This window comes from Gobio gobio, assembly GCF_949357685.1.
Source record: "Gobio gobio genome assembly, chromosome: 15".
In the NCBI taxonomy this organism is placed as follows: Eukaryota; Metazoa; Chordata; class Actinopteri; order Cypriniformes; family Gobionidae; genus Gobio; species Gobio gobio.
In genome coordinates this window covers 8,172,690-8,200,150 of record NC_137108.1, presented here as the reverse complement: position 1 = coordinate 8,200,150, position 27,461 = coordinate 8,172,690, and the positions used below count along the sequence as shown (strand labels likewise).

The window sequence follows — 27,461 nt, the reverse complement described above, 5'->3', positions numbered from 1 at the left end:
TTTTTTTGTGAGAAGTTGTTCTCCGTGTGAAGATTACAAGTGTTACTCGTGTTTTGAGTAAAGAAGTCAAGAAGATGTTTTTCTTTTTTGTGTTTTGAAACGGGTATTTTAAAGTGATCTCATTCCCTCTTGGTTATATGCAGCCAGCGAGGTGTGTATTACGTTTGTATTTCCCGAGTGTATTTGTATTTACCTCTTTATAGTGTATGTGAACGTGTTTATCTTTTACATTGTCATACTGTAGTTTGACGGTGGATTTCATTGACGGTGAATATGACGACGGAGAAAGGGATGACAAATGCAATAAATCCATCAGTAACCAGAACCGTGGTGTCGTTTATTTCCTGGAGGGAGTGATAGTCAAACTCGAACCTGCGTCAACGTTCCCGAAGCTGCTCGTGCCCGGCGCGAACCCGCGTCAACCCGCTTCAACGTTCCCGAAGCTGCTCGTGCACGGCCCAGACCACCAGCTGTGTCACACTCGGAAGGACGGGATGTAACGTTACACAGATAAGCCCACGTTTATCGTTAAGGACCTGCAGTTCATCAGTGTTTCATTAAGACGTCCATAAGTCAGACACTTAAGCTTGTGTTCTGAAAGGTGACAATAAGTTTGAACACTACAAGGGACTGTGTAACCTTAATAATAACAACTGTGGTTTAAATTGTATAAGGGGAATTTATTGATATTGTCTATTGAAGAAAGTAAGTGATTACAAAAAACAAAAAAAAACATTTTTGTGCACATTTAAGCAAGCCAATATCTTTCAGGGTTTTTTTTGTTGTTGAGTTTTTATTATTTTCTAAGGATGTTCACTTAAATGCAATATTACCAAGCCTTTACAATATTGATTTAATCAAAGGGTTGATCTAAAGGACATTGACCAAATTTAATTTGATTGTTTCAAAATAAATTCTGCTGTTAACTACACAGCTAATTGTAAGTGTGTACAGGCAATTCCCAGATAATGTAAGATGTCTCAAGCAAGTGAAAGGGAACTAGTGTCAGGGAAGTCTACCATTGTACAACAAGCAGTACAGCCTGCAGAGCCTCGTAGAAGTGAAAGAGATCGAAGATTAACAGAAAAGGGAAAGGAATTTCAGAAGGACAAAGTGAAAGGATTATTACTTCGCTTTGGCAGTATTTATGAACGCTGGAAAGTTTTGACTAAGGTGGCTAAAAAATCTGTAATCAAACAAGATCCCAGTGATATCCTCCAAGAACACATTAAAGGTATTCAAAGAGAAGAATCTGAGCTGAACAGTGTTTATGATGAATACCGAAAGATTGACAGCCCAGCTCATGACATGAGACGCAAGTTGGACAGATGTGCATCCGTCACCAGAATTGTAATACAGAATGCACAGTCTCAAATTCAAGGAAATGAGGAGGAGATTATTTGGCCTGATGCTTCATCTGTATTCGCATCTTCAACCTCCAGTGTTTCATTTCAGAGCAATAATTCTAAGTCTAATTCCATTCACTCTGCTGTATCCTCATCCAAAAGACAAGAAGCTGCTGCTGAGTATGCACATACACAGGCTGTATTGAAGATTATGGGTGAGCAAGAAAGCCACCAAGCAGAACTGCAGAGACTTGAAGCTGAGGATAAGTTAATAGTTGCAGACCAAGAAGCAGCTGCATCGACTCGCCGTCTTCAAAGAGAAAAGGAAGAAATCGAACGCAAGATAGAAAGAGAGAGACAAGAGGCTGCTTTGTTAAAGAGACAGCATGAAGAGAATGCTGCAAGAAAAAGGTCAGTTGAAAATTTGAAAAGAGAGCTTGAGCGTTTGGAAGAGCTAAAGAGGCTTAATGCAGCCAAAGCGAAGCTTCGCGTGTACAATGCAAATGAGTTCTATCCAACCCAGGACTTTGTACCACAAAACTCTGAGGCTGAGTTGCCTACAGATATGCAGATAATCTATCAAGCGAGTATTGCTGATCAGCATCCACCACTGCCAAGAGATGTGACTCCAAGAGGTGAACTCCAAAATGACATGCGAGAGCTGGTGAAGGTCTTAGCTGAAGCTATGACAGCAAACAGGCTACCCATTCCAGAGCCTTCAATATTTAGTGGGGATCCACTCAAGTTTAATCATTGGAAATCATCCTTTCAGACACTTATAGAGAAAAAGAATATTCCTACCGCAGAGAAAGTCTTCTTTCTTCAAAAATATGTCGGAGGAGCTGCAAGAGAAGCCCTAGAAGGTCATTTTCTGGCTGGTTCAGAAGATTCATACAATGCAGCATGGGACCTGCTCAATGAAAGATATGGCCAACCCTTTGTAATTGCCAAGGCTTTCCGAGACAAACTACATACATGGCCAAAAATAACTTCAAGAGAGAGTTTTGAGTTGAGAAAATTTGTAGACCTTTTACGCAGTTGCGAAAGTGCTATGGCTAACAATGACAGTCTCCACATTCTTAATGATGGAATTGAGAATCAAAAGCTTACTGCCAAGTTACCTGACTGGTTAAGCTCCGGATGGAACCGAAAGGCCACACAATATCAACTTGAACACGGAAGGTTCCCAAACTTCAGTTATTTTGTGACGTTCCTTTCAATGGAGGCTAGCATCGCTTGCAACCCCATTACATCCTTCCATGCATTACGGCAAAGTGAATCTGATAAATCGAAGATCAGGAGCCAGAACATTATAACTTCAAAGAACCAAACCGTAGGTGCCAAGATCTTCACAACAAACACCACTGAAGGAAAAATAGTCACATGTGTGTTTTGTAAAAAGCCAGGACACAGCTTACACAAGTGCTATAAATTAAGAGAGAAGCCAGTTGCTGACCGCGTAAAATTTATGCAAAGTGAAAAACTGTGCTTCGGCTGTTTGAGCCCTGGCCACCAGTCTAAGAGCTGCACTAACCGGATGGTCTGCGATTCATGCTCAAGGAGGCACCCCACATGCCTGCACGAAGAACGTTCGAAAAGGGACCAAGAACTAAAGAAGGAACAATCTAAGGAAAGAACTCAACCACAAGACGTCACAAAGGAAACAACCTCTAACAGAGTTGTACAAGATACTAATAGTACACAGACGTCGGCAATAGTACCTGTCTATGTGTCAACGCCAAGTGATCCAGACAAGGAAGTTCTCGTCTATGCTCTGTTAGATTCACAGAGTGACTCTTCATTCATTCTTGATGAAGTGGCAGATGTTCTTGATACAAACACTGAACAAGTTAAGTTAAAACTATCTACAATGTCATCAAAGGGGACAATCATTCACTGTAAAAGACTTAATAGCCTACAAATAAGGGGCCTATTTTCCTCCAAGAAGTTAACTGTGCCGACAGTTTACACTCGTGACTTCATTCCTGCTAATCGCACACACATCCCAGTGCCTGAGACAGCAAAGGCATGGCCTCATTTGGAGCATCTTGCTGACCACATCGCGCCTCAAAAGGATTGCGAAATTGGTCTGTTGATTGGGTACAATTGCCCACAAGCTTTAATGCCACGAGAAGTCGTTTGTGGAGAGGAAAGCCAGCCATTTGCTCAGAAGACCGACTTAGGATGGAGCATAGTGAGCTATGGTGACCCAGGTGAACACTACGGTGATGCAATTGGAGTAAGTCATCGCATCATTGTAAAACAAGTCATGCCTGAAGTGAATGCAATGGTCAAGCTTAAAGGAGAAGTCCACTTTGTTTGCAACACCCAGGTCAGTGAAATGGTCACTCCAGATGACATAATTAAGATGTTGGAATCTGATTTCAGTGAGAGAGCTGGAGACGAGACAACCTTCTCTCAAGAAGATCTTCACTTCTTGGCTAAACTGAAAGACGGAATCAGACAGAAGCAAGACGGTCATTTCGAAATGCCCTTACCTTTCAAACAAGACAGACCAAATCTACCAAATAATAAATCATGTGCTGTTCAACGCCTAATGTCCTTGGAACGAAGGCTCAAGAGAGACCAGCAATACCGCACTGACTACTTGGGGTTTATGAAAGACATCATTGCTCGTGGCGACGCAGAAAAGGTCCCTGGAGAAGAGCTTCACAATCAACCAGTCTGGTATATTCCCCACCACGGCGTATACAACCCCCAAAAGCCTGGGAAGATACGAGTGGTTTTTGATTGCTCAGCAAGGTTCCAAGAAACGTCACTGAATGACCAACTTCTTACTGGTCCAGAGCTCACAAACACCTTGGTGGGAGTCCTTTGTAGGTTTCGCAAAGGCCCGATTGCCATCATGTGTGACGTAGAAAAAATGTTTCACCAGTTCCATGTAAGGCCTGAGCACCAAGACTACCTCAGGTTTTTATGGTGGGAGAATGGTGATCTAGAGTCTCCACCCTCAATTTTTCGGATGAAGGTCCACCTATTTGGGGCAGCCTCCTCACCTGGATGTGCCAATTTTGGACTTAAGCATCTAGCCGCTCAAGGTCAGGATAAATTTAACCCAAGCACTGTTAAGTTCATCCAAAGGAATTTTTATGTTGACGATGGATTAGTGTGTGCAACATCTGATGCTGAAGCAATCCAACTGATTAAGGAAGCGAGAGACCTGTGCAGCACAGGCAAGCTTAGACTACACAAATTTATCTCCAACAGCAAGGAGGTGTTGAAATCAATACCGAAGGACGAATGTGCTGAAAGTGTCAAAGACATGGATATGGCTTTGGGAGAACCACTCATGGAAAGAGCTCTTGGCGTTCAATGGTGTGTATCCTCTGATGACTTCCAGTTCAGAGTGACCGTCAAGGAACACCCAAATACCAGAAGAGGAGTGCTTTCTACAGTAGCCTCCATCTACGATCCATTGGGTTTCGTAGCGCCTTTTATTCTCCGTGGAAAGCAGATCCTACAACAACTGTGTCGAGACAAAGTAACTTGGGATGAGCCGCTCCCACTAGAGCTAAGAGCACAGTGGGAAATCTGGCTAAAAGATCTTCGAAACTTATCTAATGTAAGGATCAGAAGGTGCTATATCCCAGATAACTTCAAGGATGTCAAGCAGTACGAACTTCACCACTTCTCAGATGCAAGTGTCATCGGTTATGGGGAATGTAGTTACCTCAGAGCAGTCGACATCAAGGGAGATGTTCACTGCACGCTAGTCATGGGAAAAGCACGGGTTGCTCCTACCAAGGTAACCACAGTACCACGGCTTGAGTTGTCAGCTGCAGTCGTAGCAGCAAGAACAAGTGTTATGCTCAGAAATGAGCTCGAAATAGAGGGTCTTCAAGAACATTTTTGGACTGACTCAAAGGTTGTCCTCGGCTATATAAACAATGATGCCAGGCGGTTTCATGTGTTTGTTGCGAACAGAATCCAAAGAATCAAGTCCACTACAGATCCTGCACAATGGCACTTTGTAAAGTCTGAAGATAATCCTGCGGATCATGCGTCGAGAGGTCTCTCCGCAGATCAGCTTGTTGCTTCAAATTGGTTCACTGGCCCAGATTTTTTATGGGAAAGAGAGCTACCCAGAGGAGATGTTATGGTGGGAGAAGTCTATGATGATGATCCGGAACTTAGAAAGGCCCTGGTGCTCAACACCAAGGTGAGGGAGAAGAGGTCATTGTTAGACCGCTTAACAAAGTTCTCTGACTGGAAAAGAGCTGTCAAGGCTATTGCTCTTCTAAAGCGCCATGCTAAGCAGATCAAGGGCATCAAAGATAAAGTAAGTGGAGCTACAAGTATTGAGGAAAGGCAGGAAGCAGAGCTGTTTATAATCAAGTTGGTTCAGAGGGAAGCATTCAGCAGTGAAATCAGAAGTATAAAGCAAGGCAAGGAAGTAAAACCCAAAGACAAGGTAAACAAACTACACAAACTGAGTCCGTTTGTAGATGAGCATGGTGTGCTTAGGGTTGGAGGACGTTTGACAAGATCTGTTCTTCATCCTCATGTCAAGCATCCTGCCATTGTGCCAAATAAGAGTCATGTATCGTCGTTGCTTATTAAGCACTACCATGAAAAGGTGCATCATCAAGGAAGAGGAATAACTGCCAATGAATTGCGATCCAATGGGGTATGGGTCATAGGATGCAGCAATGCAGTTGCCTCACATATTTACAAGTGCACAACATGCAGAAAGTACAGAAGGAACACACAAGATCCAAAAATGGCGGATTTGCCAGAAGAAAGAATGGAAATGACACCTCCTTTCACATATTGTGGCATAGACTGTTTTGGACCATTCTATGTGAAGGACGCAAGAAAGGAACTGAAGAAGTATGGTCTTGTTTTCACCTGTATGTGCTCTAGAGCCATACATATTGAAATGCTTGATGACCTCACTACAGATGCTTTTATCAACGCATTGCGTGGATTCATCGCAATACGAGGACACGTAAGACAGTTGAGATGTGATCAAGGTACTAACTTCGTAGGTGCAAAAGGAGAGTTCATGAATGCAATGAAGAATTTGGATCATGAACAGTTAAAGGAATATGGATGTGAGTTCATAATGAACTTCCCATCATCAAGCCACATGGGAGGCGTATGGGAGAGGCAAATAAGGACGATCAGAAGTGTTCTAACTGCAATCCTTGATCAGTCTGCTAAACGACTCGACAGTGCCTCGCTCAGAACCTTTCTGTATGAAGTGATGGCTATTATAAATAGCAGACCTCTGACAATCGAGCATTTAAATGACCCAACAAGCCTTGAACCTCTCACGCCCAATCACATTCTTATGATGAAGTCTAACATAATATTCCCACCTCCAGGTGAGTTTGTGAGTCAGGATCTATACTTGCGCAAGAGATGGCGTCAGGTGCAGTTTTTGGCAAACGAGTTTTGGACAAGGTGGAAGAAGGAGTATCTCCTTAATCTTCAGCAAAGACAAATATGGCAGAAAGAGAAGAGAAATACGAAGGTTAACGACATTGTCATCCTGCAGGAGGACAGTTCTCCACGTAACCGATGGAGATTGGCTAGGGTGACTGAGGTGTATCCGAGCACTGATGGAAAGGTTCGAAAGGTGAAACTGTTAATTAGTGACTCAACCTTAGACAGTCAGGGAAGACGCATTTCCAAGCCAGTCTACCTTGATAGGCCTGTACAAAAGACAGTTGTACTGCTTGAAGCCGAGTAAAGGTTATGGTTGCCATTTCATGAATACAGTATTTTATGTTACTGTAAGGTTTAAAGGCATACTGTATGGTTGAAATTAAGGTGTGAAAAGGTTTAAATTGTGAGGTGAAATGACAAATAGTCATTTGGTGGGAGTATAACTGTCATACATATTATTTCTGTTATTTAACATGTTTTTTGTTATATTTGTTTAATCTATTCATGAATATTGAGTGTTGAGGTTAACAAGGAACTAAAAGACATTTGCGTTGCACACGGACATTTTCTTAAGGTGCAACAGGAAAAGTTTTTTTTTGTGAGAAGTTGTTCTCCGTGTGAAGATTACAAGTGTTACTCGTGTTTTGAGTAAAGAAGTCAAGAAGATGTTTTTCTTTTTTGTGTTTTGAAACGGGTATTTTAAAGTGATCTCATTCCCTCTTGGTTATATGCAGCCAGCGAGGTGTGTATTACGTTTGTATTTCCCGAGTGTATTTGTATTTACCTCTTTATAGTGTATGTGAACGTGTTTATCTTTTACATTGTCATACTGTAGTTTGACGGTGGATTTCATTGACGGTGAATATGACGACGGAGAAAGGGATGACAAATGCAATAAATCCATCAGTAACCAGAACCGTGGTGTCGTTTATTTCCTGGAGGGAGTGATAGTTACACTGCTTTAGAAGTCTGTCCGAAATCAGTGACAATGACAATCGCCCTGTCCCAAATGGCACCCTAAACCCTCACGGTCTTCCTCTGATTCCGCATTTTCGCGACGTAATGCCGATTTGACTGCCGGGAAGAAGCCCGCTTTGTAACCCGCACCAGTGCGGGCTCGGCAGAAGTGCGCATCGAGGGCGCATGTCGACCTCAAAGGGGGCCCTCGCACCCTTCTGAGACCAAAAATGACAAATGGGACACCCTGCGGTCTCGTGGACTTAACGGACATGCGCACGCAGAGGCCATTGTAAGTGTACAAGATCGAAAGTGCACATGAAGTTGGGACAGGGCCTTACTCAATCTGACATTTACCGCCACCTACTGGCAGTTTTGGTTTCTTATTTAAAGTATAATTTCATTAAAAATAATTTCATATTTCCATATGAATAAAAACAAAGGTAGAGTTCACTCCAAAATATTCTTTCTGAAGCTACTTTTTGTAATGTCTATTTGATTTTTTACACAATAATGACTTCAAATGATCTTTTGGAAGTAATTTGTTCAGCCAAATTTGACGTGAATAATTTGCAATTAATTTGATTAATTGATCACCAAATCATGTAATTAATAAGATTACACATTTGAATCACTTGACAGCCCTAATTAAAACGTTTATGTGGAGTGCAGAGTTTAATTTGGGCATTTACATGAATTGCGATTAACATCTTAAGTTTTCAGAAGAAGCAAGTTGATACACAACTGTTGTGTTTTCATGCTTGGCAAAATTCTTCAAGCATTATATATCCACCCTCAAATAAAACAAGAAGAAAAAAAACAGTGGTTATTTTTGAAATACCCTAATTAAGCTAAATTAAATATTTATTTTTTCTACTATTTATAGTTAATGCTAATGATAACAGGGAGAGTAGCCATTTTGACCAAAATGATCACAAGTTCATCCCAACATACTAATTGTATTCATTTAGCTCATTCATTTGGTAGTTTGTTAGCACTTTAAGACAGTTTTCTCCAATACAAGGTTAACGGTTTTATGGAAATTTACTTTAAATTCACCTTTCCAAAATGTAAAAGGCACCCTGCATAAAATAACGTTTCATTTGTTTCATTCATTTGCTGCTTTAGCTATCAATTTCCTATTAAAGATGAAAATTAGTTGGTAGCAAGGCTGTGGCCCCTGGAGACTTAGCCCCTAAATTGGTTGGGAGAAATTGGGCTGCCCGGGAGCATATCTCAACTCCTAGAATAAAACTAAGAAGGGCAACAAACTTTTTCTACATCTGACCAACCTAGCAGCCAACTTCAGGAGAGCAGCCTTAAAAACTTCAGTCACAAATCCAACAATTAAAGTAGTTTAGTTCCGATCTAAATCAGATCTGTCAGCTCTAACATTTCCCAATATACCAAAGAGTATAATCATGCTGAGGTGCTTGCCAGGGAGCAACACCCCTTAATGGACCTTTTTACAGACGCGTTATAGCGGTCATCATCATCGTAAATCCTGCAAAGTTTTTTATATTTTCATTTGAAAATGTATGTACATTCATAACACTATACTTTGTATTGTATTACTTTTGCATCAAATTACAAAAAAACTAATGCTGCTGTGAGGGTGTTTCTAATACAGTGTTAAAATTGATATCTTTCTCTATTCTGACTGTGTCATTATCAAGCAGCAACCTTCTGGTGTCTCTCTTGAATCCAACACGGAAGTGACTTAAACTGCGATTCATTGTAGATTCTGCACATCTCTACTTTTTTTTTTTTTTTTTTGCTTTACTCATTAAGAAGGGAGTGTAGCGAGTTAGCTCAAATGGGAAATATTAATAATGATCCATAACTCATTATGATTATTCATTATGAATAATTATGAATATTTGAATCAGTTAATGAGATTAACTTGATGTAGCTACATTAACATAAAAATCAATCAATCAGTTCATCCTGTGAACACAGTGTAGCGTCTTAGGGTTACATATATATTTAAATTAAAAATTAGCTCAATAGGGAATTGTGGGTACTAATATTTAGGGATTTATGATTAATCACAACGGGTTATAATCTAATCACAAATCTCCAAAATCACCCAAAAGGGGAATACCTAACCTCGGTATTTATGCAATATATAATATATATATGGTTAACAACAATTTATTGCAATTAACTACAGATATATCTATATTAAATAATCACAGAATAACCTCTAGGGAGTTGATTCAAGATTCCTCTCCGTTCTGTTTAAAGAACGAGCTGTAATTCTTTATCCACTCACTAGGTCTATTCTTCCTACCCAATTTTCGGGAAGTTTATCCCTCTGGCCACAAAGGACAAACTTTCCGAGTTATGGTATTAATTAAAGCATTCAACGATGCTTATAAGAGCTCGTAGCTTAGATCTGACATTAAAGGGACTCGTGTTCTGTGAGCAAAACAATGACAATCAAAACGTGGATATCATGGTTTTAATAAAGATTAATACTACGATTACATATGACTAAATAAAGAATACAGGTATTTACAGAATAGTGGAAAGAGGAGAAGGGAAAGGATGAGGAGGGGGGATGAGGAGAAGGGAAAGGAAGAAGGGTATGATCGTGTCCGATCCGACACCTTCCCGAACATAACCACTAGAGCCAGCAAGAACCATATCACCTTAAACAGGGGTACAATCTTAAAACGCATCTAAATTTCGATAGAATTGATACTTGCATGGTTTCTTTGTGTTGTGTAAAGCAAGATGCGTGCGTTGGCGTTTCTCAGTGTTCGTGCGCTGAAGCGTTCTCTCCGTTTGGTTTTTCCGGAGCTTAGTTGGTCCGCGGGAGTTTTAAAGGTGTTTGGGAAGGGAGCGTCTTGGAAGGGAAAGTTCATCTCGTCCAAGCTAGGTTCCTCGGTCTGGTGGAGCGCGCCGCTGGCTGTTGTCGCGGAGCGCGTCGATCTTCAAAGGAAACAACAGCTTGACTGGACCGCGCCGGCTCGCGGTCGAAGCCCGCGAGCCGCGCTGATGAGATAGGAGGGAAAGGAAATTTGTCTCGTCGGGGTCCTTGCAAGTTGACAGAGCAAAAATGTGTTGGTGGGAGAGACTTTCTTTGTTCGGACTTTATTACTCAATGGAATGTTCTTGCTGGAAGCCAGAACTAAAGTTTCACTCCAAAAGGACTAAACATACTAGCGGTACATCTCATAATCATATACTTTGTACCATTGACTAAGACAAAGAAAAAGGAACCTTTAGGCATCAAACATGCCTTGGTTTAAAGACATAAAGGCAGTGCATCTTCTATACAGAGCAATTCTGAGCGTTTAAAATAGCTCTTACATCACGCAAACATAAGAAATATGGGGAGCATGCATATACTTAAGAAATAATCATATATGTAGTTTCTGGGATAGTTTAATTAAAGGCTAAATAGAGTGGAATGCTTGTGTGTGTGTGTGTGTGTTAGGGTCATCCCCCGGCTGTTCTAGACTGAAGGGTGAGGTAGGTGTCCTGGCTGATTAGAATCTGATTGAAGCTCAAAAAGGGCCATCATAGTATCTTCTGGTCACACTCTAGCTGGTCATTAATCAGTCGGTGGTGCAATTTGACTCAGACTTGTTGGAGCCATTGGAGCAGGGATTTAATTTATATGCAGAGCTCTTTGGAGGAAAGCATCTCTGATGTTTCTCCAAACGACTCACCACTTTGATCCCATGAGAGAGACACTCCAGACGCTACAACAGATCACACATACATTAGTAAGATGCAAAGTTAAAGTGGTTGAAGAACCGGATCAGAACAGAGGAATGGAGCTATGAAAAACACCTGGGAGAACTCAGTGACTACAAGCTCCTTTGTCTGAACAAAAGGGGGTTTACAGCTTTAACTAACAACACAGTGATTTTGTATATCGTACATAACTTGCATTTGCCTGAGCGGTTTGAAGAGCGTCCGATGTACAATCACAGGAGAAAGTCCTGATAGTTTGGTCCGATAGTGTTGAAGTTGCAATCGATTTCATCTGCATTGACTGAAGAAGATACGATGAACTTGCACAGTTATTTCGACTCCGTCGAGGAAGTTGCGCATGACTTGAGGTTTTGGGACTACCGAGCCACGACCATGTGGTCGGATCGGGTTTTCGGTCCCACACACGCACATGGCTTGATGTGTGTGTAGGCCTGCCAACCTGGCCTGCTTGGCCAGCTGAGGAAAGTATTATGATCCTTTGTCTCAAGCAGATTGTTTGTATATGTAACTGGATTGGTTGTTGATGAAGGAACTATTAAATATTCTTGTAATACTAATATATTGCACAGGTATCGACATACAGTATCATATACACAATCATTCAGATCTTTAAATTACAACTTCGTAGACACAAAACAAGATTTAGGTGAGGTTACATTAACTAGTAGTTTGTTCATAAGATATGCATAAAACGAAATACCACATAAGATACACTTTTACAAGTTGTAATCATACACACAATGTCCTGGGGTGCATAATCATTTATAGAACCGTTTTCTATAAATTAATGCAGGAAAGTTTGTTTAAGGGCTATGGGTCTCCCTATGGCCCTTGTTTTTCACATTCTTTCAAGCCATAAACAAAGTCTTATCTGATAGTAGCCCTGGTAACTTGATACCTTTTCTGCTCTTTTGGGGGAAGGTCCGTTACTAAGCATAAAGCATTTAAAGCATATTTGTTAAATGTAACAAGTAATTATGTGTCTGATTTTTCTCAGTCGTTACAGGGAGCATACGCCCTAGCATTACCCCAATTCCTCGGAATAAGAGGAAGGTGTAAGGTGACAAAATCAAAACACCTGTCCACTCCACTCATTGGATATCCATCGAAGAGCACAGCCCTGTCTACATGTTTTCTTTTTTTAAATGAAGAGGGCAACAGACTCCTCATTAAGGCCTATTAAGCAGTCTATTTCTTTTACTCTTTGTTTCGGTGAAGGGTTAACATAGAAATGGGCCAGACCTCATCAACACACCTGCCATCTCCAGTCTTAACAAAGACTGAGGAGGAACGGCCCTGAGTGTTGAGCTCAACCCAAAATATACCCATGAGGAGCCCTTCTTACAACTGGGCGGCCGATGAGAGGGCTGGACGCATTTCCCCAAAGTAGTCTACTCATATACTGTATAGTAAGTTTGTGCATAAGAGAGCCTTGCCCTAATTAGGCCTTATCAGCATAGTGACTGAGAGTGGGTAAAACAAATCTCTACCTCATAAGCCCCACAGGGGAGAGTCACAGAAGTAAAGAGACCACCAAGAAGGGAAAGCGAGATGGGGGTGCTCAAATCTATCCAGCTCAATCGCCTGAATTTTCCTTCCTCCCTGCGCAGGGCCTCTCGAGCCGCCACACGTCTTCTGAAGGACGGGAAAGACCTAAAGGCTTCGGAGGAGCCTGGACCCGGCGAGGGATAAACTAGGCAGCCAACAGCGCTCTCGTCTCTCCCTAAACTTCTCCACCATCTAAAAGTCTGGAAGGCGAGTCTTATCACTTTCCCCGGTGCCCGACAGATTAAGCCACAAATGCTTCCCCATTGCCACCACAGCTGCCATGGAATGGCCAATTGAACAGGCTGCCTGTTTAGTGGCACAGAGGGCCAGATCGGTGGCTATGCACAATTCAGCGACTGCCTCAGGAGATAGACCCTCACCCTGGTCCAGGTCTTTAAAGGGTTAGTTCACCCAAAAATGAAAATTCTGTCATTAATTACTTACCCTCATGTCGTTCGACACCCGTAAGACCTCCGTTCATCTTCGGAACACAAATGAAGATATTTTAGTTGAAATCTGATGGCTCTGAAAGGCCTCCATTGGCACAATGCACGGTTCACTCTCAAGACCCTTAAAAGGTACTAAAGACGTCGTTACAAAGTCCATCTCACTACAGTGGTTCTAAAATAACTTTATAAATCGGCGACAATAGTTTTTGTGCGCAAAAAAACCCTAAATAACGACTTACATAGTGATGCCGATTTCAAAACAAGGCATCATGAAGCTTCGAAGCGTTCAAACTGCCAAACTGCTGAAATTTGGCGATTCAAACCGCTGGTTCGACTCGCTGATTCATAACGCTTCGAAGCTTCATGATGCCGTGTTTTGAAATCGTCATCACTATATAAGTCGTTATTTAGGGTTTTTTTGAGCACAAAAACTATTGTCGCCGATTCATAAAGTTATTGTAGAACCACTGTAGTGAGATGGACTTTGTAACGACGTCTTTAGTACCTTTTAAGGGTCTTGAGAGTGAACCGTGCCATTGTGCCAATGGAGGCCTTTCTGAGCCATCAGATTTCAACTAAAATATCTTCATTTCTGTTCCGAAGATGAACGGAGGTCTGACGGGTGTCGAACGACATGAGGGTAAGTAATTAATGACAGAATTTTCATTTTTGGGTGAACTAACCCTTTCAGTATGTCGACCTGGTATGCCTGCAGCAGCGTCAGGGCTCCACCGGCCTGACCTGCCAATGCATATGATTTACCAACCAGCCTCAATGTTGTCTGGCACAGCTTGGATGGTAGAACGGGAGCCATCAAAGACATGGGTGTCCCCGGGTGTTTCCACAAACCTGCCACCTCAGTGTGTAGGTCCGGGAGAAATGAAAGTCTCACTGAAGCTGGAGACTTATGATCCGGCAGATATTTATCATCTAATCTACCACGGGAGACTTTCTGCGGACCATTCTAGACCGAGTCGGGTCTTGCCGCGAGTCATAAAAGCTCATCATATGTAGGGTTTTATATGGGGTTTCAGACTTGGCTGTATATCTTTCTGAAACTGACTCTACTTCTAGTTCCTCCAGCACGGAAGAAGCCGCTACATGAGCTTCCGGGCCAATGACAGCTGCGGATCTAGCCGGAGAAGCAAGGGAAGCTCTTTCAAGTCCCTCCGCAAGCTCCATTTGAGATCCCCATGATCGCCGTGCTGCCTAAGCAGTTGCAGGACCAGAACGAAATTGTTGAATAAAGTCGTTTTTTGTTTTTTTTTGCGCACAAAAAGTATTCTTGTCGCTTCATAACAAGCGGTTGAACCACTGGAGTCACAAGGACTATTTTAAAGATGTCTTTACTTCCTTTCTGGACCTTCAAAGTGTTAATTAAAAAGCTGTCTATGGAGGGAGCTCTCGGATTTCATCAGAAATATCTTCATTTGTGTTCTGAAGATGAACGAAGGTCTTACAGGTTTGGAATGACATGAGGGTGAGGAATTAATGACAGAATTTACATTTTTGGGTGAACTATCCCTTTAATAAAGGCCTTCTGAAGTGAATCGATGGGTTTTGTAAAAAAAAATATCACACATTATAAATGATAATATCTATATAATATCTAAATACCGCCAGACCGCCTTCCGTATTCAACTTACGAAGAAAGTGTAACTGCCGCAATGTATCACTTGAACTGCAAGAGGCGTTACACTTTCTTCATAAGTTACTAGATGTTTGATATATGCTATTTTACTTTATAACGTTTTAAATATGGATATTTTCTTACACAAACGCATCGCTTCTCTTCAGAAGGCCTTTATTAACCCCCAGAGCCGTGTGGAGTATGTTTATGATGGATGGATGCACTTTTTTGGCCTTCAAATTTTGGGCTGCCATGCATTCACTGCCATTATAAAGCTTGGAAGAGCCAGGATGTTTATTAATATAACTCAGATTGTGTTCATCACAAAGAAGAAAGTCATATAAACCTAGGATGGCTTGAGGGGGCATAAATCATGGGGTAATTTTCATTTTTGGGTGAACTATCCCTTTAGTGGAAAATTAATAGAAAATGATCATTCTCTGTAAAGAAACGAGGCGTGAACATATTAGCATTTATCAATATCTTACTAAGTGTGTGCTCTTTTGAGCTTTAAGCCACAATGGAACTGTTTAAAGTAGCCATGTGATCAAAATGCATGGGAGCAGAAGCGATTCAAGTGTGTCCTTCTATCGCGTGAAATAATGATAATACCAGTTTACGTCGTTTGATTATGACCTCGAAGCTCACGGTCAGAGGATATTAGCCCCAGTGAAACTATTTCACTTTTAGAGACAGTACAAATTTTATGGAGGACGAGAAATGACTTAAGTATAAATGAATAAATACGTAAATGCAGAATTAAATAAATAAATACATGTAGAAATACATAAATAAATGAATGAATAAATAAATAAATATAGAAATACATAAATAAATGACTAAATAAATAAATGAATAAATAAATAAATAATTAAATGCGGAAATAAACAAATAAATGTATAAATAAATAAATAAATGTATGAAGAAATAAATATAGTAAATAAATAAGTTAATACATAGTTAATAAATACTATATATCTATAGTAAATAAGTACATATATTTATTTATTCATTTATTTATGTATTTCTATATTTATTTCTTCGTATATTTATTTATTTATGTATGTATTTCTACATTTATTTATTTATTTAATTCTGAATTTACGTATTTATTCATTTATTTACGTATACTAAAGTCATTTCTCGTCCTCCATAAATTTTAGAGAAAAAAAGAACATGGCAAATGCTGTTTCCTCTTCACTGGAGAAACGTGTGGTGGCAGCAGGTGTGGCGGGCCGCGTTGTGACCGCTGCTGGGGACGCGCAGAAGAAGACGCTGTCCGACGCGTCATTTCCGGTCTAGAGAAGACCTACCAAACAACAAAATGGAAGGGAAAAACAATCTGGACGATCTGGACGCTCGCCTTCAAGTCCTCGAAAAACGCATTCATGGGGAAAGAGGAGGAAAAAACAAACCGGTGAAGGTGATTCGCCTCAGACACGCCTAAAGCCCTGTGTGTGTGTGTGTGTGTGTGTGCGTCAGCTGTGTTTATTGTTGAGCATTTGACAGATCATATTCATGACATAATAGTACTCGTTCTTGTTGACGATGTACGGGTTTAATGTGCTTTAGTTGTGTCAGTAATGGCACGCTGGCATGTGTTATGTGTGGAGATGCGGTGGTGAGAGCTGTTCATTCTGCGGGCGTGGCAGCAAACACATTACAGCAATAAACCTATGTCAAATACATTAATACGATTGAACTAATGAGTTCGATTAAGCAAATAATTGTAAAAAATAATAAATAAATATTAAAATACAAAATATAGTTCCTTACCCATATAGTATAGTAAATATAAAAAAGTAATAATATAACATAATAGAAACTAAATATTTTCTAAATAATATTTTAAACATATTTATAATACTCATTTTTATAGTATAAATTGGGTGTTTATATACATGAAAGTAAGTTATATAGCTTTAAAAACAAACAGGATGGGGGTACCTCACACAAAGATGATCATATATGGGGGTCTGTGGCTTAAAAGATAGAAAATCTTTTGATCTAATGCACATACTTTATGATACCAAGGACCCCCAAATATGATGAACCTTTATGAGGGACCTCCTTTCTAAAATCCATCTATTTTTATGCATGAAAAAACATTTAAACTGGATAAATAGTGTGACATTATAAATATAAGATTGTTTCCCAACTTAAATTGGAAATACTTGGATGTATAAATCTGAAGAAGAAAATTTTCAATTAAAAATTATTTGTATAAGCAACTTTAACAATAAATGTATGTAAGCAGCTTACATACTGCGTTAAGAAAACTGCCTTACACCCCCAGTGAGCAGATAATGGACTACAGTGAGAAAACTCACTAGAAAGATACAAAGCAAACATATACAATTCTGGAAAGTATGTATACGGCAAGAAAGGAGAGAAACCGTTAGAATGTTCTGTAGACTTTATCCATTTTTGCTTTGTTGTTTTATTCTCTTATGATTATTCCCCGGACCCCAGTTTGAAAACCCCTGTACTAGAGCACACGTACTGCCATTTTAAAACGGCATAGCTTATCTTCCTTATTGTGATTAATATTAGCGTGAAACAGCTTTTCAAACAAGAACAAATGTAGGGCGGGGCTTGATTATGTCCGTGGGGAATTGATTGGATGGTTGTGGTTTGCTATTGGTTGATCTCGTGTGAGTGACAGGTTACCCCGGCTGCAAGAGGTAGGGGATGTTATTATAATTAAAAAAAGAATAAAGTGCATGGATAAATTATTTATAATAAATACTGCAATATTCCATTAAAAATAAGAATAGTCTATTTTGATTTCATGGTGACTTTAAAATGTTACCGTTTTACTTGTAAATTGAATTTAAATTAAATTTGTAATGCTTTCGTTGAAACACTTCCTGATATCTGTGTGAATGCGGCATATGGGGTTCTGATGGAAAAATAGCTAAATGTCTTGCTGTCTGACACGCTGAACCTTCTTGCACAGCATTTTTACGAAAATTATTACGATAATATGACAGTTTTCATGTTCATTCTAATTTCGAGATTACATGGAATATTTGTACTTTAAAAAAGAATGTGTTACGCCGCAGGACCAAAACAATTAATTAAAAAAGTGTTTAACAGTTTGTTAGGTTTTACCTAAAAACTTGATGTTGGGAAAGTACATGTCCATTTGTAACTCTTCGTATGTAACCTGATGATTGCCCTTTTGCTGTATTTATAATCTGTCTTTCCTTCCTTCAGTGTGCTGAATCACTCACAAGGATCAGTGGCGCTCTTGCAAACACAGCAAACAAGAGAGAGCGTGTCAAGATCCTGCACAAGAAAAGTGAGAGCCTTGCAATTAATCCGTAACGTTTGTGATCAGAAACCGGTGTTTTCATTTTTCATCACCATTTATCAATTTATCTTTTTTTTTCAGTTGAAGATTTGCTGAAGTATTTGGACCCCCAGTTCACAGACTTCATTACTGTGCCAGATGCAATGAAACTGGAGTTTATTTTAGCAGGTCAGTGCACTTTTTGTCACCAATTAATATAATATAATATAATATATAATATAATATAATATAATATAGCTCAGTGATTCCCAACTGGTTTGGCTTCATGGCTCTGATTTAAATTGGACATAATGTACCACACTTGTGAATTGTACAAACAAACAAAAAATTAAACAGGACTCCAGACTAACTGTTTTTTACTTGGAGCACTGTAGCCCCTTACTGAAAATTCTAGGCGCACAAGCAGAGAATTTAGAGTCATTAAGGGTGCTTTCACATCTCTGGTTTGGTTCATTTGCTCCGAACCAAGGGCAAACAATTATACATTGTAGCATTTTTCAGCTTTTTTGGTTCCTTTTCACACCACACTGATTGTTTTCGTCCGAACCAGTTGAAAGGAACCAAAATGCAGTCACATGACAACATCCACATCACTCATTGGCCATGGCGTATTTCCTAAACTGCGACCGCGCGGGCTGGTTTTTGTCCCTGGCCATAATCTATTACATTGTTTGTATACACCACAATATGCAAACAATTAATTTCTATAATGAAGCGCGGCTTGAAAACAACGTTCTAATGCACTGCAAACGGCGAGCGCGCATCACTCGTCACTTCAAGCGAAAATTGCGCTGTTCTTGTGAGTTTTCGGAAGTTGGGACCTAATATTGTCATCAGACCACATTTCTATGAGGCTCCGCACCTCCTCACTACTCCAAGTTTGTCCGCGAGCTGCCATGCTAAAGTGCAAACTGTCAAACACTTCCTCATCCCATAATGCACAGCGCAGCTGGTTTAGTCCAAAAATGATCAGTATTTTTTGCAGTTGGGTCTGTTCGAGGTCGGATCATGTTCTCACTACAAACGAACCGCTCCAGAGTTTGTTTGAAAGCGTTCCGACCCCACCTCTTCAAGGAGCTCTCGGGACGCTTGTTTGGTCTGCTTTTGGTGCGCACCCGAGTGCGATTGCTGCTTTCACACCTGACCAAACGAACCGCACCAAAGGGGAAAACCAACTAAATTTAGTTTGGTTGAATCGTACTAAAGGCAGATGTGAAAGCACCCTTAAATCAATTCCACTGTCGGGCCAAAAGCGGGCGATCTAGTGCATGCCAGGGCCAGTCGCGTTTCCACTGTCACTTACGGGGCTTGATCGGGCCTCGTCTGGGCTTCCTCTGGGCCAACTGCCAGGTTTTTTTGGCCCGCCGAATAGCTTGGTCCAAAGCGGGCCAGCTCGTGCTAAAGGAGTGGTTACGAAACAAAGGCGGAGTTTGCAGAGTTTACTTGACTTTGGAGAGGCCCGGGTGATTTTCATATACCAGATTGTAACTCGGTTCTTATGTTCAGGGAAGAAGGAGGCGGGAACCGGCGAACGTTCAACAACTTTAATCCAAAATAATCACAAACTGAAAGAACCCCCTCACGGACGACTGCTGCGCACACGCATAACATTTACATTTTAAAGGTCCTGTTCTTCGTGATCCCATTTTTCAAACTTTAGTTAGTGTGTAATGTTGCTGTTAGAGCATTTATAATACCTGTAAAATTATAAAGCTCAAAGTTCAATGCTAAGCGAGATATTTTATTTAACAGAAGTTCCCTTTCAAAGCCTACAGCGAACGGCTGGTTGGGACTACATCCTGGTATTTCCTGCTTTAATGACGTCAGTAGAGCAGGATGTCGACTAACCTCCGCCCACAAGAACGCGCGAAAAAGGGGGCATGGTCTTGTTGCTCCCGCGTGGAGAAGAGGAAGTGTTGCGTTCGGTTGCGTTCGTATAGTTTGTTTGTTGCCATGTCGTCCAGACGCTGTTATTTTCATCCCGGAGTCAAATCACCTTTGTTTGGCCTTCAGGGGCTGTAGTTTGAGCGTATGCATCTCCCCGTTATGGTAAGAGGCGTGACCTTTCCGGGCAACGTGAGCTAAGCTGCTGTCGAATCACAACACGGGAACCGCTGGCACAATCAGAACTCGTTACGTGTTTCTGAAGGAGGGACTTCATAGAACAGGGAAATCTTTCAAGCCGTTTTGAGGACAGTGAAGACAGCAGTATACAGATAAGTGAATTGTGTGAAAAATACTGTGTTTTTTTACACGCGAAACATGAACATATGTTATATTGCACACTGTAAACACAATCAAAGCTTCAAAAAAACACGAAAAACGGGACCTTTAAGCTACTGTAAGTCGCTTTTATCCAAAGCGACTTACAGTGGCCTTATTACAGGGACAATCCCCCTGGAGCAACATGTAGTAAAGTGCCTTGCTCAAGGACACACTGGTGGGGACCGCTGGGATCGAACCAGCAACCTTCTGCATATCAGTTCCATGGTTTAACCCACTGGACCACTAACTCCATCGAAACAAAATGTAACATAACAAAACGTAAACAAAACACAACGTAACGTCCAGGTTTGGTCTTCTCTCGTCTTTCACTGTCGTCGCTCCTCCTTTATGCTCCCGTCACTCTTCCTCTCGCTGCTCGCCACACAGATCATCAGCATTGAAGTCATTTTAAAACCATTTTAGCTCAACTCGCTTTCACTATTTGGCCATTTCCAATTATTGGGGGGGACTTGTCCCCCTCAATGTCTATGGTGGTTACGGCCCTGCTTTATTGTTGTGCAGGGGCGGTTCTAGACCCTTTTTAGGGGGGCTTCAGCGGTATTGGGCATAAGATTAGTAATAAATGTTTATTTTGTGAATTAATTTAATAAACTTAAAACTTTAATAAACAGTAAATTAAAGTGTCTAAGAAAAGTATTCATAAAACATGTAAATATCAGTATGTTAATATGTAAACCATATTTACTTTCTTCTCTGACGAAAATGGAAAAACTATATCATTTAAAGCTCAGCGTTAGGACGGGAAGAGACTGGGCAAGAGAAAAACAGAGAAAAAAGAGAGATGTGGAGATAAGAAAGGCAAATAATCTACCGCCCAATGACATGGTTTTCAAGCTACTGTTATCTAATTTTTTGGCCTTCAGAACATCTTAAAGTGCACATATGTAGATCAGAGAAATAAAAATTTTCTCGGGAGAGCTTTTTAAGTGTTACCAAACAGCCATCCTATGGATATGCATGTTAGTAAGCTACTAGTTAATAGCGCAATTTGGACCCTAAAATACCCTCACTGGGGGCTAAGCCCCCCTAAAATGAAAATCCTAGAACCGCCCCTGTTGTTGTGTGACTAATGTTCAACCTCGACACAAATTAATTTATTATCATCAATGTATCTGTGGTAAAAAAAACTGTGGTAAACTTGTTGCTCCAGAGAGGCATGTTATGGGCGGGTTTTATTGAAGCGCAGCAGAGCTTCTGGCCCGACAGTGGAAACGCGGCTAATTATTCACATGTAGAGCTTTGAAGTGTTGGAAGAAGTGTCCTTTAAAGTCCTTGACTTTCACTCTCAAAAGCTTGTATAGTATGAACCCTGAAAGGAATAATGCAAAAACATTTGACTATTTCTGCCACAATACCATGGTTACAGTTAGCGCTACTACATAAAATTCATGGTGAACGTTGGTGATTTGTGGATTGAAAAGCCTTCTATAAGCCTTTGTTCATGGCACAGAGCCTGGTTTCCACATCAGCGCTGTTTGATCTGATATCTATGTTTATAACAGAGAATTCTGCGCCGAATTTAAACGCTTCTCACAGTGATGTTATTAATTCTGTGGAAAATTCAAACGGCGTGTAGTAACGGTGTCATGTGATCGAGATTGGCCTGCAAGCACCTGGGCTGTGTCCGAAATCACCCCCTTTACCCTTAAAAAGTGCACTATTTGAGGGAACAGCCATTGGATGTGGTGTCCGAAACCATAGTGGACGTTATCAAGTGCACTCATTCAGTCCCACAATGCACCAAAATAATGAGATGTACGTTCAATGGCTCGAGAATACCCATAATGCACTGTAAGAGCTGAATGCCACTGGTCCAGTGTGGCTACAGCGTAATATCATACAGGTGCGAATTCATTTTTAATTGATTATTAAATTGTTAAATTGAGGTTTATAATGATTATTAAACAGCTAGCACAAAATATGCAAAAGTGGCAGTCCTCCACTCAGTGTCCGAATTCACTCACTCATTTTCATTCACTCCTTCAAGTGGACTATATCAGTGGAGTGATGTAGGGAATAGTGAATGAAGGTATAAGGGGCGATTTCAGACAGCCCTGTTCTGAGCTCGCAGCTCAAACGAGTAGCGCTGTTTCGTTCCGCTTTCATTTAGTTTGATGTTTCTCATATGCAACAGCTCTTATCAGTGGTGGTGGCACTAGTGCGACCACTAACAACATTTTGTCACACCGGCTGGAAGGTGCAATATGTGACTATTTGGTTGCAGTCTGGAGCCCTGTTAAATCAGCCCTTAAAGTCAAACATTGAAATATAGTAGTATTACTATGAACTGCATAGGCCAATAATGCACAATTAAAGGGAAAGTTCACTCAAAAATTAACAATTCTATCATCATTTACTCCCCCTTTAGTTGTCAATGGAGTCCATCAACCGTTTGGTTACTCATATTCTTCAAAATGTCTTCCTTTGTGTTCAGCAGAACAAAGAAACTCATACAGGTTTTGAACGAAATGAGGGTGGGTAAATGATGATAAATAAAAGATGTTTGGGTGAACTTTTCCGTTAAATGACATGGGTTGAATAAGAGAGTGTACACATGTTTCTTTTTAAATATGTCTTGAATTTCAATTGTCATGCTTTTGGCCACCAATAATATACTGCACAAAACACATTGTATTTGGCACAAACCGCGAGTCTATCCTAATTGAATGTCAACCTGTATTTTAATGTAGTCTGTATGGAATTGTGTGTTTTTTTTTTTTTACTTTGTGGAGTTGAGAGCATATCACACAGTATGTCTATGGTGGATTATTTGACTTGCTTCTACCAAGTAACATGAATCTCCAGTAAAATACTGTATGGATGCGGTGGGTTGCACAACCTATAACACAACACAATGGGAAGTGTTTTCTCCTCGCTTTTAAAAGTTGACTCTACACTGATTATATGGTTAGTTGCATTTTATTATTTGCATTGTGTTCCTTCCCTGCGGTCACATACCTGCAAGTTGGGATTCACCAATTAAGCACCACTGAAGTAGATCACATGTTTTTGTATAGATTAAATTCTTTCAACAATGTTTCTTCTCCTTCTATATCTCCAGAGGAAGAGTTTTTGCGTTCCCAGGCCGCATTATTGGAGCAGGTGCACAATCTGGAGCCTCTTCTGGACAGTAACCACATTAAAGGTTAGACACCGACTATTGCTATATTTGTCAAATATGTAAATTACTGTTTTCTTTCAGAATGCCTGAGGTTATCTGCATTATTAACAAAACTGTGCCCCCCCTCCCATCTTCTTTTTTCAGCGGTTCCAGAGTTGACCACTAAAGTGCAGCGCTTGTCACAAATTCACATTCAACAGCAGGTAACAATTTTTTTACTTTTTTTTTCTACTTCCATCATCTTCTGTGCTCTCTTCCATGGATACTTCCAACACTCCACTTTTTTTGAAAATAGGCTCATTTTCCGTTGAAAAAAACGTTGAATTTTACCGTTTTTGATTCCATTCAGCCGATCTTCGGGTCTGGCGCTAGCACTTTTAGCATAGCTTAGCATAGATCATTGAGTCTTTTTAGACCGTTAGCATCTCGCTAAAAAAAAATGACCAAAGAGTTTTGATATTTGTCCTATTTAAAACTTGACTCTTCTGACGGAAAATGAAAAGTTGTGATTTTCTAGGCCGATATGGCTAGGAACTATACTCTCATTACACAGCGCCTGAAAATAGTCCCCAGTGCTCCCTGTGCAAGCAGGTTGTCACGTTGGTTATGTCGACGGAAGTTAGCCTATTTTCAGGTGCTGCGTAATATCATTGCGCCTGCTTCACTCATGGTACGGCTCAAAGTTCCTCGATTATTACGCAGGAATGAGTATAGTTCCTAGCCATATCGGCCTAGAAAATCACAACTTTTCATTTTCCGTTAGTCTTAGTACACGATGTAACTACAGAAGAGTCGAGTTTTAAATAGGACAAATATCCAAACTCTTTGGTCATTTTTTTCATGTATCAAATGAAAGCTCTCACCCTCAAGAATATCACGGTGCAGTTTATTTCACCAATCCAACACTTTACAGTAACGTTATTATCAAAAGAATCACAAAGATGGAAATTACTCCTTTGAACAAGCAAACACATGAGTAATATTCCTGTTACTACCTAGCTACTACCCTCAAATGCTATATCAGCTCGTTCCTTAGGTTGTTTTCTTCAAAATTAGACCATTTTCACATGTCTGTGAGCATGCATGGGCAAACCACACTGTAATATGTCACCGATGTCCAGATCAAAACATGTGATGTAGACTAATACTCTTATTATCCTTCGTTTTAATCGTCTTTGTTAGCCGCCATATGTGATGACGTCATCACATATTGCGTCATACGTCAAAAAAGCTGAGTATCTCAGCTCTCTATAGACATGTTGAACATTGTTCTAGACCAATCAGAGCCCAAAATCTCCCTTTACAACGCTGAGGAGGCGGAGCCTTCTTTTCGATTTCCTAGTGGCAGGCTTAAATAAATGCAGATGAGTAGGAGTTATTAGATCGTTTGGACAGAGAAATCTCAATAACTTTTCTTTGGAAGGAGATATTGAGAAAAATCATTTCCCCCTGTTTACTGACACCTAGTGGTATCAACAGAAACTTTCTGAAGGGATGTAGACCAAACACATTAAAAATGATAGATTTTCAAATAACAAATTAATTAAAAAATAAATCAAAATATGACTTTTTATATGTTTATCATAAAATTGTGAATAAATACAATATAATGTATGCAATATTCCACCACTGTGTTAAAATGTAGAGTGTTTTCTGTAAAATGAGACCATTTTGGTCAATTTACTCCGATGTATGTGGGTAGGGCGCTCTTTTAAATTCAGATATGCCTAATTCTCTAAAAAATTCTAGATATGCTGCAGAGCTGAAGTGGTTAAACCTGTTTTCTGCAGATGATTTTACAGTGGTTTGACATTTGATAGTGATTTTCAGACTGATCATGAGCCGTGTTCACTCTCAAGTGCATCTAACTACAGTGATGGTTATTATAAAAACACATTATTATAATTCAAAGTCTTCATTTACCCACCATTGTCTTTCAGTCACATTATGATAAGATAGAAAAATATGTTTTCCTGTTAAATAAATGAGAAACGATTTCATATGATGCATGTACTGTGTACTCTAAATTAAATTCTAATGGAGTAAAAAGTATTATTTTTAGCTTGTAGATGTAACGAGTACAAGTATTGGGTTTTAACAGAACATAAGGAAAATACAGATTCCAAAAAAAGAATAATTATAGTATTGAAGTACTATTATTGCTCAAATACTTTACACCTCTGCTCTCCTCTTATGCACATTCACAGGTTGAGTGGACTAGTGGTCATTTTTTTTACATGTATAATAGCGTGTAGGTTTCATCATCACTAAATGAGAACGTGAATAATGCTGATTCTCCTTCCTATACAAACATACATGATCCCCGATTGACTCCCACAGGACCAGAATGAAGAACTGTCTGCTGAAGTGAAAAGGCTGTTTGAAGAATACAACAAAATGGTATCCTTACTTGCAGTGAAAGTTCAAAAAAAGTCTTCTACTTAATTATCTTTGACTTGCCATGTGTTCAGAACTGCCTGCAGCTAATGGCACACAATAAGCTCATTTTTCAACATGAATTCTATCACATGACTGCCTTATTATCCTTAACCTTTTCACAGATGTTTCTTTTATCAAAACAGTTTTCACAGTGGGATGAATCTCTGCGGATGCTGGAAGGACCCAAGCAAGGCCAGCCAATAGATTAGGATTTTAACGCTCCGATCGATGTTTCATTGTAAAATGTTGCATTTAGCACTCTTCATTACAGATACGATTAATAAAACAGCACTGTCATTCCTAAACGTACCTTGTGTTTAAGTGTTGTTAAGGCTTTTGCCTACCCTTGATCTTGTACAAATATGCTCCTCTTACTGTGTTATAAATAATCAAATGCTCATTACATTTGTGTTTACAATGTATTCCAACCATTCTCTTCTAAAGTAAAGAGTTGAGGAACTCGTTTTACTTTTTAAGTTATTTATTCCAGCAACAGTGAGGATGGTGTGTATGAGGGCGGTTTTTTACTGCCTTTCGTTTCACTTCCTAAATTACCATAAATAAACCATGAAAGTGCCGCCGTTGTATTTGTTCTTTTTGAACAAAACATATCTAGTATTTACCTTTTTGAGTGATCTGCAGGAGACATTAAAGGGGTCATGACATGGATTTTTAAAACGTATTTTAACATGTTCCTTGAGTTTCATAATGTTAAAGGGGTGGTTCCGGGTTATTTTTCTAGGCTTGGTTGTGTTTATGGGGCGCAGTATAACATGTCTTAATACTTCTTTTTTTTTTTTTTAAACGCCGTATTTTTCTTATATTTTACCTTTATTCCACACCGCTGTCTCCACTGTCCTTTGAACGGCTCGTTTGCTTCCTGCTTCTATGAAGCCCATCCCTCCGAAAAACGCAATGGTCTAATGGTGCGTTCACACCGGACGCGATTCGCGCGAGTGATTTACATGTTAAGTCAATGCAGAGACGCGAAATGGCATTCTGCGGCGCGATTCGCGCGATTGAGGCGGCGCGAATTGAACGTTTTGAACGCGCGATTCGCGCGAAACGCTCAAGTTGAAAAATCTGAACTTTGGCGGATATTTCGCGCCGCGTTAACCAATCAGGAGCTTGCTCTAGTAGTGACAACAATGAGGAGAAAATCTGTATATTAATATCTGGTTCAGACAATATGATTATCACTGTGATAACATTAAATGACATGAAACAC

General features: G+C 40.1%; 2 protein-coding genes across 2 annotated transcripts; both read left to right on the top strand.

Moving 5' to 3' along the window:
- Window positions 1-924: 924 nt before the first annotated feature.
- Window positions 925-7,710, top strand: LOC307138523 (uncharacterized protein). Its single transcript, XM_079836858.1, has 2 exons — window positions 925-7,500; window positions 7,594-7,710. The coding sequence occupies exon 1, from the start codon at window positions 976-978 to the stop codon at window positions 7,060-7,062; it is 6,087 nt and encodes a 2,028-aa protein (XP_079692984.1). The 5' UTR covers window positions 925-975; the 3' UTR covers window positions 7,063-7,500; window positions 7,594-7,710.
- An 8,524-nt stretch (window positions 7,711-16,234) lies between these two features.
- dctn3 (dynactin 3 (p22)) lies at window positions 16,235-26,633 on the top strand. Its single transcript, XM_079837300.1, has 7 exons — window positions 16,235-16,494; window positions 18,291-18,375; window positions 18,469-18,555; window positions 23,735-23,818; window positions 23,939-23,997; window positions 26,135-26,194; window positions 26,356-26,633. The coding sequence occupies exons 1-7, from the start codon at window positions 16,396-16,398 to the stop codon at window positions 26,440-26,442; spliced, it is 561 nt and encodes a 186-aa protein (XP_079693426.1). The 5' UTR covers window positions 16,235-16,395; the 3' UTR covers window positions 26,443-26,633.
- The last annotated feature ends 828 nt before the right edge of the window (window positions 26,634-27,461 follow it).

What these genes read in the sequence shown, in the direction of transcription:
- dctn3 (XM_079837300.1), top strand. Translation starts at nt 16,396, where the DNA reads ATGGAAGGGAAAAACAATCTGGACGATCTGGACGCTCGCCTTCAAGTC. An exon ending in GAAAAAACAAACCGGTGAAG is followed by an intron (nt 16,495 to 18,290) that starts GTGATTCGCCTC and finishes TCCTTCCTTCAG; the next exon opens with TGTGCTGAATCACTCACAAG. An exon ending in CAAGATCCTGCACAAGAAAA is followed by an intron (nt 18,376 to 18,468) that starts GTGAGAGCCTTG and finishes TTTTTTTTTCAG; the next exon opens with TTGAAGATTTGCTGAAGTAT.
- LOC307138523 (XM_079836858.1), top strand. Translation starts at nt 976, where the DNA reads ATGTCTCAAGCAAGTGAAAGGGAACTAGTGTCAGGGAAGTCTACCATT.